General features: G+C 56.0%; 1 protein-coding gene across 9 annotated transcripts in view; it reads left to right on the forward strand.

Moving 5' to 3' along the window:
* RERE (arginine-glutamic acid dipeptide repeats) overlaps positions 1-15,959 on the forward strand; it is a 415,138-nt gene that overhangs the window by 394,892 nt on the left and 4,287 nt on the right. For all 9 annotated transcript variants that reach the window (XM_019976073.2, XM_019976075.2, XM_019976074.2 and 6 more), the window contains 8 exons: positions 9,054-9,216; positions 10,040-10,132; positions 10,621-10,820; positions 11,535-11,696; positions 12,065-12,178; positions 12,416-13,731; positions 13,818-14,040; positions 14,288-15,008. In XM_019976073.2, coding sequence (XP_019831632.2) covers positions 9,054-9,216; positions 10,040-10,132; positions 10,621-10,820; positions 11,535-11,696; positions 12,065-12,178; positions 12,416-13,731; positions 13,818-14,040; positions 14,288-15,008 — 2,992 coding nt within the window. The remainder of the gene's footprint in view (positions 1-9,053; positions 9,217-10,039; positions 10,133-10,620; positions 10,821-11,534; positions 11,697-12,064; positions 12,179-12,415; positions 13,732-13,817; positions 14,041-14,287; positions 15,009-15,959) is intronic.

The raw sequence follows: 15,959 nt of genomic DNA on the forward strand, positions 1-15,959 counted from the left end.
GACTGATTCAGAGCATAAGACCCTGGAGTGAGACCCCCAGGGCTGCCGACTGAAGCTGTGACCAGTTTCCCTGTGGCTTGTCATCTTACTTATAAAGCACGGATGATGACGATGTTAGGGTACTGTGATGACTAAACATACGAAGGTATGAAAAGTGCCTGTTTATAGTGCCTAACCATCGTTATTGTATATTCAACAGCCCAGTAAAAGGGTGGTGAGTTAGTTTGTGGATAAAGCCACTGGTGAGGAAGTGAGGGCACTGGATTCCTAGGTCCGCCCTCCTGCCAGCTGTGATGCCTACCCGAGAGCAGCCGATTGCAAGCAACTTCGCAGGTTCGAGGATTCTGTCTTCATTGGACCGTGGGAAATGAAAAGCAAGAACACTGTAGTCAGTTCATGTTAACACTACGTATCAAATTAAGGAACTCTAGTTTAGAGATTGTCTATCTTATTATACCTTCTAGAAAAGATAAAATGTCATTTCTTTTGTGAAATAATGTTGAGATCAGGTAGTTATTTTTAACAACCTTACCTGGCAAAATAAAATGTTAGCAATCTTGCATCCATTTCTCAAAAGCTGGCAGTGTTGCTTCCATTTCTCTGAAGTTGTATGCTTTTAGTGTTCACTTCAGGTAAATTTTAGTTCTCAGAAAATACTCATTCCGTCAGGTGTTTTTTGAACACTCACTATGTTTGAGATGGTGCCCTGGACTCTGGGGTGGGCCTTCAGATGGGGTGGACATGGACTTGGCAGCTGGACAGGCTCGTTCGTGGCTGCAGCCCAAGGGAGAGCCCACGAGTACAGGACAGAGAAGTGGGACGACATCTGTGATGGCTGGAGCCCCGAGTGGTGAGGAGGGCTCGGACAGACATCAAGAGAACAGAGTAGTGAGGGCTTGCAGGGCTGCGTCCTGCCCCGTGAAGGAGCACTGAGGAGCAGGGAGCTGGCCGCCACGCTCAGTGCAAGCCAGAGCGCACACTGTCTTCTGGGGACAGAGGGAAGGCCTGGAGGAGGCGGTGGAGCAGCCGGGCGGTTCCCTGCAGGCCTTGAGGCTCCTTTGGTGATTTGGAGGCGGAGGTTGACAAGACGAGGGCTGTGCTTTGAGAGGACTGGCCTGGTCTCTGTGTGGGAGGGGACAGGCCAGCTCAGGACCTCAGATCTGAACATCCAAGGGAAGGTGTGGGACCAGAGGTGGGATCAAAGCTGGCCACTTGAGCAACTGAAGCAGCGTAGAGCTTAGGAAATCTCATTATGGTTTTGAGTTTAAAATAAACCTTGGCCTGTCCCCTTTCCCTCACAGTGTTCAAATGTAGTGGTGGTAATTGTTTTAAAAAGAAAGAAAAAAAGATTTTTCCTCCCCTTCACCCTACACAGTTGGGGTTTACAACATGGGCAGTGAGAGTGCCTGGTTCAGGAGTGTCTCCGAGCGTCTGCGTGGCCTCATCATCATAACCGGTTAAACCTAGGGGACTTGCACAGGCTTCTAGAGTCTTCCCTTTCCTCCCTTCCCTTTGTCTCCAGGAGAGGAGCTGCAACGTGGACAGTGGGAGGCGGTAGGGGTATGGAGGATCGGGAGCCTGCCCCCGGGCGCAGGTCTTCCTCGGTGTGGCTATGCGGTCAGGTGGCTGTGGTTCTGCTGCACCTTCGAGCCTGTCATCTTCCTCCTGAATGTACCCCGAGACCACAGAGGCGGAAATAACCATCAGCAGGAGAGCAGGCTGACAATGTCGGGGCTCCTTCGGGGGCGAGGGGATCTGGTTGGTTAACAAAAGAAGAAACCAGGACAGCATTGCTTTAATTACCAGACTCACTGCTGGAAGACAGGCAGTTGCCTGCTGGAGAGAGACTGCTGAGAGCAGCTTCCCCCTGCACTCAGTGATGGTCCGACCCCATGCCCGGCTCTCACCTCAGCTGTTCTGTCGTCAGGTCCAGTCCTGGGGTCCTCAGGGAGCAAGAGAAGAGTGATCTGCATGGGAGTCTGTGCCCGGAAGTTCTGACTTGTTTCACTACCCTCGAATCAATCCGTCATTTTTGCCAAGAAACAGTGCAGCTGTAATTCACAGGCAGAGGTGGCCATGGAAATCAAAGGAGTTAGAGCAGCTCTTCCCAGAGGACGCGTCCCAGGCAGGCTCCCTGGCCCCGGCTCCAGTGGCCTCCCTGTCGCTTCCTGGGGCCCTGGCCTGGGGACCGAAGCATAGAAGCAGCTCTGCGCTGTGTGTGTCTCCTTTTCCTCCTCGCCGCCCTGGGGTTGGGGCCTTGTTTCATCACCACTCACTGCTTCCTGGACCTTCTTGCAAAAACACCTTTTCTTTTTTTTTTTTTTTTTCCTTTTAAGCTTTATATCTCTGTTCTGTCCAAAAAGTAAGTGGTAAATTTCTTCACCCTTTTTACCTGGGCCACCAAAGAAGGAGCCAGACCATGACTGAAGGGTATTCTCCAAACAGAAATTTTAGCCAAGTAACCCCGCTCTGCTTCTCACTGTCCATTGGCATGTTGACTTGAGGCCTTCTGTAGTGATCACTTAGCTGCACTCTCTCTGTGTACTCAAGTTAAAATACTTAGCATCCGAGCAGTTACTAATAGGTCTTAGAGAAAGAAGAGAACTTCTTCTAAATGTTTACTCTCTGACCCCTGCAATGGGGTGTGTCAGTGGCATGTGAAGGCCATTTCGTGGCCCCTGTCCCACCACGCAGACTGTGGGCCTGGAGGGCCTGTAAAATGACCTCAGAAAGAGGCTGTATTTTAATGCCCTTCTCACGAGCAGCTTCCAGGCCTGCTTCCCCACCTCATCTCTTCTGCTCCCCCTCCTTCTTAGTAGGCAGTGTTAAAACTTCGGTAAAGAGGAAATTCCTTTCCACTCACAGCAGAAGGGCATTTGTGGGTGGCTCTACTGGGCACCCAAAATCACTGCAGATGGTGATTGCAGCCATGAAATTAAAAGATGCTTACTCCTTGGAAGGAAAGTTATGACCAACCTAGATATCATATTCAAAAGCAGAGACATTACTTTGCCAACAAAGGTCCGCTAGTCAAGCCTACGGTTTTACCAGTGGTCATGTATGGATGTGAGAGTTAGACTGTGAAGAAAGCTGAGTGCGGAAGAATTGATGCTTTTGAACTGTGGTGTTGGAGAAGACTCTTGAGAGTCCCCTGGACTGCAAGGAGATCCAACCAGTCCATCCTAAAGGAGATCAGTCCTGGGTGTTCATTGGAAGGACTGATGCTGAGGCTGAAACTCCAATACTTTGGCCACGTCATGTGAAAAGTTGACTCATTGGAAAAGACTCTGATGCTGGGAGGGATTGGGGGCAGGAGGAGAAGGGGACGACAGAGGATGAGATGGCTGGATGGCATCACCGACTCAATGCACATGAGTTTGGGTGAACTCCGGGAGTTGGTGATGGACAGGGGGGCCTGGCATGCTGCGATTCATGCAGTCGCAAAGAGTCGGACACGACTGAGCGACTGAACTGACTGACTGACTACTGGGCACCTTCTGGGGCTGGTACTGGGTTCTCGGTAGTGTGCAGGGACCTGGGTTAGATTACTTCTTGTCTCCTGCACCTACCCTGCCCCTCTGTGCATGTACAGAAAGGAGGACGCTGGTTTTCCAAGGCCCTCCTTAACACAGCGTAACAGAAGACCAGTGATCAGTGTTGTTTCTTTCTGCTGGTTCACGGAACCATGTTGTGAGAGTGGAAGAGAAGGAGCACTGTCTACCCTGAGCTGAGCGCAGGGTATGCTGTGTGTCCAGGGTTATTTATAAAAGACCGAGGCCTTCCTTGGCTTGTAAAGAGAGAACCTGATTGTAGATGGCAACCCTGGATTCTGAGCCAGGGTCCCTGGACCTCTTCTCCCACCACCTTGGGGTGTTGAGACTGTGTAGATGATTGTAGCAGTAATAATTTTGTTATAATCACAACTAATTGGACTCAATCTGGGGTGTGCCCTTAAGCTTCAGTAATGGGGTGAAAAATAGCTGACTGCCTTTTTCAGCCTGCGCACCGGCCTCCCAGAGGGCCTGTGTCTGAGGAGTTAGTGGCGGGCTGAGTGGGGAGAGACCCCGGGGCTGGGGAGCGTGCTCCTTGACGGTCTTGGAGACAGACATCCCCCCTGAGAAGGAACCTTTGATACTGGCAGTGCCTGCAGCACCTTCCTCTTAAGCATTCTGTCTATACTCCTGCTTCCCCAAGGTCCCTTACAGAGAACACACGTAGCTCATCTTACTTTAGAAAAGAGATTATCCTTTTATTGTGCAGGACAGGTTACAGGCTCTCCTGCCCTAGCAGTGCAGGATGATTCAGCAGTGGCTGAATGAGGGAAAGGAAAGAGCAGCTGGGTTCACGGGCAGTGTTTCAGCTTACCAACCACCTGCAGGTAAACTGACCTGGTCAGGTGGTCTCCAGCAGCAGGATTGTCAGCTCCCACTCCAGCCCATGGCCCCCATCCAGTGACGTCCATTCGGGCCCTGGAACAGGTCTCCTGGCTCATTGTGCCCCTGCCACCCACCCACCCTCAGATAAAGCATTGCTTCCCTGAAGTGGGTTCATACCCGAGAAGCTCCCTGTGAGAGGTGAGCAGACAGATGCCACTGAGCAATCCCAGCCCTGCACTTCAGTTGGTTGCCCAGGGCAACGCAGGGAGGGGAGCCTGCCCTGATGGTTTTTTGCCCAGAGGAGTGGGGAGCCAATAGGATGTGGGGAGAGCACAGAAGTGGAGCCGTGATTCCTCCTCATGATTCCCAGTGGCCAAACCTGGATTATAGGCATGCCTGTGACTGAGCCTCTGTCTGCCCGACTCATTTCTATGTCTTGGTTTCTCTCTGTCCCCCAGGCCCCCGATCCACCCAGAGTGCTGCCCTGAGCAGCTTATTTCTCCCCTTCTCTTCTGTGCCTGGCACTCCCCTGCCCCCTGTTTTTCTTTTGGTGGAAAGTCAGAAAGACCTAATACAGCTAGTTTTCCTATCCCCCAGAGAAGAGCTGCTGTATGGGAACCTGGCTCAGGGAGGAAAGTGAGTCCTTAATCTAGGGCCACATGTCTCATTGCCATTGGCTTTCTGCATCTGACCTGTAGGATACCCCCCACCCCACCCCTGCAGCAACAGAAAAGGCAGGGGAGTTGGAGAGGGCAAGAGAATCTGCTAAAAATATAGACCCGGGCCATGAACACTCCTCCTGCAAGAGCTGCAGCCATGATGGAACCCCTGAAGATGACTTCACCCCTTCTGCTTCTTTGCCCAGGCACTAAACCGCTGCCCCGAGATGAGAGGCATGTTGACTGTAAGGCCTTGTTGTGAGATGAGCGGAGAGCACTGGGGACAAATGATCATTACAGGCCATTCATGTCGACAACATTTGTGCCTCTGTGTTTGCTTGCAAGCACAAGCAGGAGCTAATTTGCAAGGCTGCCTTTGTGGAGCTGCCTTTTGATCAATGATTGCCTGTGTTAATGTTTCAGTAAGCTATTGATTTCTGCAACAGCTTTTGTTCCCTGAATTTATGTGCAGTGGGTCTCCACAGCACACGCTATGCATGTTTGAGTAAAGTTCAATTGACTTCATTCCTGGGGAGGCCTTGAGCTGCTTCATTCCCTGTTTGTAGAACCAGAGCTTTCCCCGGCATCCTCTTTTGTTTGTGCTCAAGACCTAGCCACCCATGCAGTCACCAGTATGCTGCTTCTAATCCTCCTAGATTTGCTCCATTCCAATGTTTAATCCCTTCCTAGACATTACAGTGGATGAGAGGCAGCTAATAAAACCTGGTCTGGAATTTTTTTTTTTCCCAGTCAACTTGCTGATGTATTACTGGTGTGTATACCATATGGATCATAAAAATGTACTCAGAGGGCACAGGTCCAGTGAGTTTTGACAACTGTACACATCCATGTAATAACACCATAGTCAGTTTGTAGGACAGCCTCATCACCCAGGTCTCCTTAGGTCCTTTTACAGGCAGTGGCCCACGCCCCACGCACCAGACGCAGACAGACACTCGTCCTGTCTGGGCCCTCCTGTGCGGGCTGCTGCCACTCAGCGTGATATCTGAAACGTGCCTGCTTGTTGTAGCTGTCCGTTGTTTTACCTTTTTACCGCCACGTAGTATTCTCATGAGTGGGTGTACCGGAATATGTTTGTCCGTTCTCCCATTAAGGCACTTTTTGGGGCTTGGAAGAGTGAAGTTTTTATGAATGTCTGTGTAAAAGTCTTAGTGTGCACACGTATTTGTATTCCTTTGGGGTAAACACCTAGGAGTGAAATTAGTTGCTAGGCTGTGTGGTCCATGTTCAGCTTTCTTTGTGTTGTGTATTAGTCGCTCAGTCATGTCCGACTCTTTGTGACCCCATGGACTAGCCCGCCAGGCTCCTCTGTCCATGGGATTCTCCAGGCAAGAATACTGGAGTGGATTGCCATGCCTTTCTCCAGGGGATCTTCCTGACCCAGGGATTGAACCCGGGTCTCTTGCATTGGAGGCAGATTCTTCACCGTCTGAGCCACCAGGGAAGCCCATTTGGCTTTCTAAGAACTGCCAAAAGAGTTCTGCAAAGTGATTTGACCATTTTACATGTCCATAGTGGTATATGAGATTTCTTGTCACTCCCCTGTCTTCCCTGAATTTGGAAATTGATATTCTTTGGTTCTACTACCGCAGTCCATTTTGATCTTTGATACTCAGAGGATGGCATCTGTCCCGGGCTCCTTGTTTAAGAGCTATTACTTAAGGTTGACATAAGTTGACACTTATTTTAATGTTAAGTGTGTGTGTCCTGATCACGTACTCGAGGAGGACCAGTGCAGGCTTCAGGTTGTGAACCTGGGCTTTTCCTGAGTCTTTTCTGTCCAGCATCTGATGTTGGGCCTGAACTCTGGCTTCTGTTTGAATCTGCAGGTTATACCATTTCTTAATACCATTTGAAACTCTTTCATGTTTGAGGAACAGAGATGATCCCTTGTATCCATGAATTGCAGACCAGGACTGCCCAGAACCGTCAGGGTGGCTTGTTCACAGCCTACAGGTCAGACCGAGGTGTGGCAGAGACCTGGTGGTCGTGCCTCCCTTTCAGGTTTCTCTCCCATTTCTATTTTGTTTCGCCTCTTGCAGCTTGCCATTTCCCCTCACATCTCAGCCCTGTCCCGGGGCCCCTGAAACAACTTCCACTGAAGGTAGAGGTGGGAGGAACAGGAATCCTTTGGGTTTCTCATTCTTCTTTCCAGCCCTGGGACTGGGCTATGATTTACTGCACCAGCTGCCCTTCTGAACTGACGAGGCACCTGCAGCTCTGACAGTGTTTGAAGGGTGACAGTGACCTGCCTTGGCTTCTGGTCTGTTTCCTCCTAGGAAAACTGGAACCAGGTCACTGGTGTCAGCACAGATCTCTTAATCACAGTGGATTTATGAGTTTGTGCCCTCCAGCCAGCCAACAGCAAAAGATCAGTATAGATAAATGACTGGCTAAGTCAGGAAGGTAGGAAGTAAGAGGCAGGAGCCAGGTGTCTCAGGTCGGGACCTCAGAGGCTCAGGACGCTCCCCTCACTATGGGGACATTGGAGGCTGTGTTTGTAGACTAACTTCTACTGACATGTAGAAGGCAAACAAGGAAGAAATTCAAGGGCAGTTGCTACATTGTCCTGTGTTGTTCAGGTACCGCCGTGTGGAACTGGAAAGAGGATGGGGAGTGGCTTACTTGCTCCTGGGGGTGTTTTCAGAGAAACCTCTTGTGACTGGGCATCCATTGGTCACGGATGTGTCACGCGGTACCTGCATTGCTTCGTCTCTTTCGGTCTCCTCAGCATTGGTCTTTCCAGCTAGATCTCAGGTCACTGGTGGACAGTCTTTGCTTCTCCTTTTTGGCTCCTGCATTCACAGAGTGGAGAGCTTTCCATGAGGCAGAGTGGGCCTTGGCCAAGTAGCTCCAACCCTTAGATGTGGGGACCCTCCCACGTTCAGAACACACCCCAAGATATGGTACTGACTTTGCAGAGTAGTGATGTAATTAGAGAAGATCAGTGTGATCGAGGCTCTCTGACTGTTTTAACTATTTTTAAATTCTAAGTAGAGACACTTTTTCTTAAAGCAAAGACCCCCAAGATACTGGTCTTTTGTTAGCCAGCGTTAGTGGAACATGCCATTGCTGCCCCCAGCCCCTGTGTGTATGTGTGTGTGTGCACACGTGTGTGTACGAGTATGTGTGCGCGCATGTGTATTCTGTACATGTGTGTGGGTGTGTACATATTGTGTGTACGTGCATGTGTATACGTGTGTGTGTGAACTTATGGTGGAGCCCCTTGAGGCTGGGAGGGCCACAAGTGCCCTTTATTAAAAAGTTGCATTTGGACTCATTTCTCCTGGCTTTGTTTTTAAAAGCTGTCTTGGCTCCATTTCTTCAGGGCCTTCCATGAAAAGAGGAGCTCCTTTGGCCTTACACACCGACCTCGGGACGTGTGGTGTCTCCTCTCTACCCAGCACCAGTGTGTGCTGCATCCACTCTTCAGTCTTTTTGCCAGGCCTCAGCTTCGCCGTCAGCACCCTGTGCTGGCTCGTCCGGGGTGGGCATTGGGCCTGGCCAGGGGCTGTATAGCACTTTTCCTGGGCTTGGGCTCTGTTCTTCCCAACCTCCCTCCTGGCCCCAGTTCCTGCCACCTCAGTTGTTAGCTTCAGTTGTTTCTGGAATGGTCTCCCTGGCTGGGCATTTCCATGTTTCCCCATGTGGATTCACTGACTTGCTGTTCACAGATGTTCCCTGTGTGCACTCATGCATATACATACACACACCTGGAGGACAGGCGTTCTCCTTTCTGTCAAAGGTTTATTGATGCACTTCCAGTGCTTAGAACTGCTCATAGTAGGCACCCAGCAGATACTTGTTGTGAATAAATGTTCTTGATGTCTAGAAGTTATGCTCTGACGGGCTGGCAGACAGGCCCCACTGGCCCATTGCACAGGCAGCTCCACGGGTGTGTCTCAAGTGAGCCCAGGCATCCAGGGCAGCTGTGATAAAGCCAGCCTCTGCTCCAAGGCTGTGCATCTGCCTCATAGCCAACCCTTCTCTCCTGCAGGGAGAACTGATCACCTTCTATTACTACTGGAAGAAAACCCCAGAAGCAGCCAGCTCCCGGGCCCACCGCAGGCACCGCAGGCAGGCCGTGTTCCGGAGGATCAAGACCCGCACTGCGTCCACGCCCGTCAACACGCCCTCCAGACCCCCATCCAGTGAATTCTGTAAGTGGGGGCTTTGCACACGCCACAAGCTTCCATGTCCCAGCTCTGGGTGGACCTGCTCTCACAGCCGTCCTTGGCAGAGCTTGTGTTGGAGCCAGGGCAGTGGTATATGTGCGTGCATGTGTGTGTGTTGCAAAGCCTGATCTAAGAGTTTTACAAACTACTTGTGCATATAGATTTTTCTGAAACTTAATATTATCTGTAAGTCTTGGCCTTGGCCTTGGCCTGAGACGGTTTTTGACTTTGGAGGACGATCTCCCTTAGCAATCTCCCTTAGCACTTGTGGTCGCAATATGATCAGTTTAACATTTTCTTCTTCCTCCTACTTTTCTGAGATCCTCCTCTTGGTCCCATTGTGATCTGCAGTCTTATACAAAAGTGAAGCCCACACCTTCTTAACCTTTGAAAACTAGATTCATGGCTTGTGATCCTGTCTTGGCCCAGGGCACTCAGCCTGAGGGTCACAAACGGGAAACAGAGGCCAGAAGGGCACTGAGCCTTGATGTAGAGGAAACCCCTCAGAAAGTCAGATCCACCATCTGTGGGCATCAGTGCCAGCTTCTCCAGGATTGAGGTGTGACAGCAGACCACCAGAATGACAGAGCAGATTGTTGGGTACCATCCCTCATACACGAGTTCTTCATTCTGACGACTGGCTCTGAGAAACTCAGAGTGGTCCTTTGTGAACACTGCCCCAGCCAGCCTGCTGGGCCACTCCGACTGTTGGCCCAGAGCCTGGGGCAGGTCAGAGGTAACGGGGGGTCCAGTCTTGGCCCAGCATGATGGTGTCTCCCCCACCCCTTCGTGTGCCCATGATGCCCAGTGGACCTGAGTTCAGCCAGTGAGGATGACTTCGACAGTGAGGACAGTGAGCAGGAGCTGAAGGGCTACGCCTGCCGCCACTGCTTCACCACCAGTAAGTGGGGCCAGTGGGAGGGGGGCCTTCGCTGGAGCAGCCAGGCTCGGGCACTTCCCGGTTCTGAATGTCTGGGGAATCAAATTGGAGACTTGACATCTGCATTGTCTTAAGGGTTACTTAGAAAGTGGAAGACTTTACTGTTAGCAGTCAGGCTGGAGTGCTGACCAGGGGCTGGGACAGACTTGCTCAGGGTCAGGGCGGAGGCGCCTATGTTTCCGGGGAGCCTGCTGCCACCTCTTCCTGTCAGTTCATCCTGAGATGAGGTGGGGTGGTGGACAGTCCTGAGATCCTTTCCTTCTAGGAAGAAGCAGGGCAGCAGCACCCGAGCTGTTGAGTGACAGGTATCGGCCAAGGCCAGGGCCACGTGGTCCTCGTGGTACCAGGGTCAGCCAAGCCCACTGAAGGGCCTCCCTGCTTGGATGTCTGTAGCCCCGGACGTTGGTGTCTGAGGTTGGCAGCCACACCGCCTCCCCTCCCTCCTGCAGCCTCCAAGGACTGGCACCACGGGGGCCGGGAGAACATCCTGCTGTGCACAGACTGCCGCATCCACTTCAAGAAGTACGGCGAGCTGCCCCCCATCGAGAAGCCCGTGGACCCCCCACCCTTTATGTTCAAGCCCGTCAAAGAGGAGGACGATGGGCTCAGCGGGAAGCATAGCATGAGGACGCGGCGGAGTCGTGGCTCGGTGAGTCTCTGGCCAGGCAGCCTGCGCGCGTCTCCCGCCAGGAGGAGGCTGGGAATGTTTCATTTCGGGCAGAGAAACAGACACTGGAGGGGACGTGCCCGGCCTGTGGGGAAGAGCCCTTGGTTCTCTCCTCCCTCACATCTCCTCAGGGAGCTGGTGGACCAGCATGAATCGCTGTACCCCCATCCCTTCTGAGCCCCGTGGCCTTGCAGAAATGCCCTCAAGGCCTGGGGGTTTTAGGAGCTGAGCTGCATTATTTGACAGCTCATCTGGTTGGGTCACTTCCCATCCTATCACATGAAATTGGCCGGTATGCGTGTGTGTTTGGTGGGAGGAGCAGGCAGTTCCGTGGAGCAGACAGAAGAGGGGGAGTGACTTAAAGCCGAGCTCAGGTGTAACATCACTTGGGCCAACCTCTGCCCCTCAGACAGCCCTGCCCATTCCAGCTTATGTCATTGAGGACAGTCCCTGGAGGAGATGAGAGCTTCGAGTTTAAGCTGAGAATAGCTCTTGTCCATGTAAACTCACCCATTCACCCCTTCCTTGCTTTGTTCCATGTTGACTCCTATGCAGTGAGGGACAGCCAGGGGTGCCTGTGGTTTGCCAGGGGCTGGGATTTGACCTACTCTGGAGGCTCCTGCCTGGGAACTGGGCCCAGGTGGCCCTTGTGGGGACCGGGGTCGAGTCTCACCAGCCTCCGGTTGGGGTGGGCAGATGTCTACACTGCGCAGCGGTCGGAAGAAGCAGCCAGCCAGCCCTGATGGTCGTGCCTCGCCCATCAATGAAGACATCCGCTCCAGCGGCCGGAACTCTCCCAGCGCGGCCAGCACCTCCAGCAACGACAGTAAAGCAGAGACGGTGAAGAAGTCAGCCAAGGTGAGCTGCCGGGAGGGCAGGTGGTAGGGGCTGCTGGAGTCTGCACTCAGCTCCCCCGAGTCTCTTGGTCATTCATGGGACCTCGCGGGCACCAGCAAGGCCTTGCCTGGGGTTGCAGACGGGGGCCTAGAAAAAGGGGTCCACGTAATTCCCAGCACAGACCTATGGGGGCCACCTCTGCCTTAAGTTTCCTGTCCGCAGATACTTGTTCCTTCCTGGCCCCACTGGCCCCTTCCAGAGCTTTCTTGTTTCTGGGGGTGGAGCATGGTGTAGGGGGAGTCCAGGTGTCAGCAAGTGGTTGTCATTCCCTGAGGCTGCTGGGCCATCCTCCCTTGGCCTGAGGCTTCTCGTGGGCCTTCCCTCTGCAGAAGGTGAAGGAGGAAGCCACATCCCCTCTTAAGAGCACCAAGCGCCAGCGGGAGAAGGGGACCTCGGATACAGAAGAGGCCGACAGGACCAGCTCCAAGAAGACAAAAACCCAGGTTAGGCTTGAGGCTGAACCACATTGACTGCCTCCAGCAGCTCTTGTCCCTTGAGAAGCCCCCTGGGCGGTGGCCGTGTCTTGCCTCCCCGGGAGGGGCCTGGAGCACCTCCAAGACTGGCCGAGTCAGGGCAGGACCTGTGGTCCCTGCTTGCTGCCTCCTCAGCCAGACCTCGCTGTGTGGTGGGGAGGGGGCATCCAGCTTCCCTAGACCTTCCATCCTCCTTCTCTGGCCCAGGAGATCAGCCGGCCCAACTCGCCATCTGAAGGCGAGGGGGAGAGCTCGGACAGCCGCAGCGTCAACGATGAGGGCAGCAGTGACCCCAAAGACATTGACCAGGACAATCGCAGCACGTCCCCCAGCATCCCCAGCCCCCAGGACAACGAAAGTGACTCGGACTCCTCGGCCCAGCAGACGACGCAGCCCTCTGCCCTGCAGGCTCCTGGAGGGGCTACTCCAGCTCCCTCCTCTGCCCTGCCAGGGACTGCCCAGTTGCCCACCCAGGGGCCCACACCTGCCCCCGCGGGCCCCTCACAGGGCTCCCCCTCGGCCTCCCAGCCCCCCACCCAGCCGCAAGCCCCCTCAGCTGCTGCTCCCCATGCCCACATCCAGCAGGCGCCCGCTCTCCACCCACAGCGGCTGGCCTCACCGCACCCCCCGCTGCAGCCACTGACGGGCCCAGCTGGCCAGACCACCGGCCCACCCCACACCCAGCCCCCTCTGCACAGTCAGGGCCCGCCCGGCCCTCATGGCCTCCAGGCTGGGTCCCTACTGCAGCACCCGGGGCCCCCACAGCCCTTTGGCCTCCCTCCCCAGGTGTCCCAGGCAGCAGCCCACCCTCACACCTCCCTGCAGCCCCCTGCCCCTCAGTCGGCCTTGCAGCCTCAGCAGCCCCCGCGGGAGCAGCCCCTGCCCCCAGCACCTCTGGCCATGCCCCACATCAAGCCCCCGCCCACCACGCCCATCCCCCAGCTGCCAGCGCCCCAGGCCCACAAGCACCCCCCTCACCTCTCGGGGCCCTCTCCTTTCTCCATGAATGCCAACCTCCCACCCCCTCCTGCTCTGAAGCCCCTGAGCTCCCTGTCCACTCACCACCCACCCTCAGCCCACCCCCCGCCCCTGCAGCTCATGCCACAGAGCCAGCCACTGCCCTCGTCCCCTGCACAGCCCCCTGTGCTGACTCAGAGCCAGGGCCTGCCCCCTGCTGCTACCTCCCACCCCGCCACGGGCCTCCACCAGGTGCCCCCTCAGCCCCCGTTTGCACAACACCCCTTTGTCCCTGGGGGCCCCCCTCCCATCACCCCTCCGACTTGCCCCTCCACCTCTACTCCTCCGGCGGGATCTGGCCCCTCGGCCCAGCCACCCTGCTCTGCTGCTGTTTCTTCGGGAGGCAGCGTACCTGGGGGGGCAACCTGCCCACTCCCCACCGTCCAGATCAAGGAAGAGGCTCTGGACGATGCTGAGGAGCCTGAGAGCCCCCCTCCCCCACCTCGGAGCCCGTCCCCTGAGCCCACTGTGGTGGACACCCCCAGCCACGCCAGCCAGTCTGCCAGGTAGAGGTCCCGGGAACCCAGGCGCGTCCAGGACAGGGGTAGCTGGGGCCTCGGCTGGGACCCAGCGAGACACCGGGCCTTTGTAGGTTCTACAAACACCTGGACCGGGGCTACAACTCGTGTGCACGGACCGACCTGTACTTCATGCCTCTGGCGGGATCCAAACTGGCCAAGAAGAGGGAGGAGGCCATCGAGAAGGCCAAACGGGAGGCCGAGCAGAAGGCGCGAGAGGAGCGGGAGCGGGAGAAGGAGAAGGAGAAGGAGCGAGAACGCGAGCGGGAACGGGAGCGCGAGGCTGAGCGAGCGGCCGTGAGTCGGGAGGGCAGCCTGCTCCATGGGCATCAAGGGCTGGTCCCCGCGCCCGCCTTGAGTGGGCTACCCCCTCGCTGTCTCTCAGCACCCACCAGCCTTACTTCTGTGTCCACGATATGCTGACCCCTCTGGGTCTCCTGGTCCCCCGTCACGGCAGGTCTGGACCACAGGGGTGGGGTGGGGGACCCAGTCGGTTGGGCCAGGGGCCAGGCGCCTGCCCCTCACGGCCTCTTTACTCTTGCAGAAGGCGTCCAGCTCGGCACATGAAGGCCGCCTCAGCGACCCCCAGCTTGGCGGTCCTGGCCACATGCGGCCATCCTTCGAGCCCCCGCCCACCACCATTGCGGCCGTGCCCCCCTACATCGGACCCGACACGCCGGCCCTCCGGACTCTGAGCGAGTACGCCCGGCCCCATGTCATGTCACCCACCAACCGCAACCACCCCTTCTACGTGCCCCTCAACCCCACCGACCCGCTGCTGGCCTACCACATGCCCGGCCTCTACAACGTTGACCCCACCATCCGTGAGCGGGAGCTGCGGGAGCGCGAGATCCGAGAGCGGGAGCTCCGGGAGCGGGAGCTACGGGAGCGGATGAAGCCGGGCTTCGAGGTGAAGCCCCCGGAGCTGGATCCCCTGCACCCAGCCGCCAACCCCATGGAGCACTTTGCCCGGCACGGTGCCCTCACCATCCCCCCTGCCGCCGGCCCCCACCCTTTTGCATCTTTCCATCCCGGTCTGAACCCCCTGGAAAGGGAGAGACTGGCCCTGGCCGGGCCCCAGCTGCGGCCTGAGATGAGCTACCCAGACAGACTGGCGGCTGAGCGCATCCATGCCGAGCGCATGGCCTCGCTGACCAGCGACCCCCTGGCCCGGCTGCAGATGTTCAACGTGACCCCGCACCACCACCAGCACTCCCACATCCACTCGCACCTGCACCTCCACCAGCAGGACCCCCTCCACCAAGGTGGGCGCCCTCTGTGGGTCTGCGGGAGTCGGGGGGCTGCTGTCCGGAGCAGAGCTTGCAGCTCCTGGCACGTGTGAGGGTACCCAGCATACCCCCTGGCTCCAGAGTCACCTGGGGCCCTCTGCTCGCCATCTCCTGATGAAGCTTGGGTTCTCAGTCGTGCGCCTGCAGTGGGGCTGGAATGGAGGAGGTGGCCTATGCTCTCTGGGGCTGCTTGAGAGCAGGAGACAGGTCTAGAGGAGCAGGGCAGAGCCTTTGGGGCCACCTGGAGGCATCTAGGACACCCGGGGAAGCTGGGGGTTGTCACCAGTGAGAGCTTTTCTGCTCCCCCTCGGGGAACAGGGCTCGGGCTTCTGCCAGCTTGGAGCTGGCTCACCTGGCCAGGACCGCCCAGTCTTGTCCACTCCAGGAGCAAGATCTCTGGAAGGCCCACTGGTCGGCGGCCAGGGGTACAGGCTGGTCTGAGGCCGACACCGGCACGATTGGTGTCCCACTGGGCGGCTCTGCAGACTGGCCAGACAGGGTGGGAGGGGGGTCAGGGCCTGCTGTGGGGGCCCCTGGGCCCCTTCTGGACAGGGAGGGAGACAACAGACAGGGTGGGCCCCAGAGGGAAGGAGGGCAACTTCCAGTTTCCTACACATGTTCACAGCCCCACTTAACGCGGGGTTCACACCGTGGTCCCAGAATGAAGAACGTTTGTGGTTAAGCCCTGGGGTTAGCAGCAGGTGGGCCTCAGCCCTGCGAGAGGACAGGCGAGTGTTCTTAGCATGTTCGTTCACCTGACAAATGTTTACTGAGGACCTGCAATGTGCCCGGCATAGCCGTAGAAGCTGGTGACACCCCTGTCCACGTTCGCCTTTCAAACCTGGGGACAGTCGATAAACGTGTCTGAGTTTGTGAGGAGTGGTTGGTGTTCTGGAGGATGACTGAGCAGAGAGCTGGGAGCAGCGG

This window comes from Bos indicus, chromosome 16, assembly GCF_029378745.1.
Source record: "Bos indicus isolate NIAB-ARS_2022 breed Sahiwal x Tharparkar chromosome 16, NIAB-ARS_B.indTharparkar_mat_pri_1.0, whole genome shotgun sequence".
NCBI lineage: Eukaryota > Metazoa > Chordata > Mammalia > Artiodactyla > Bovidae > Bos > Bos indicus.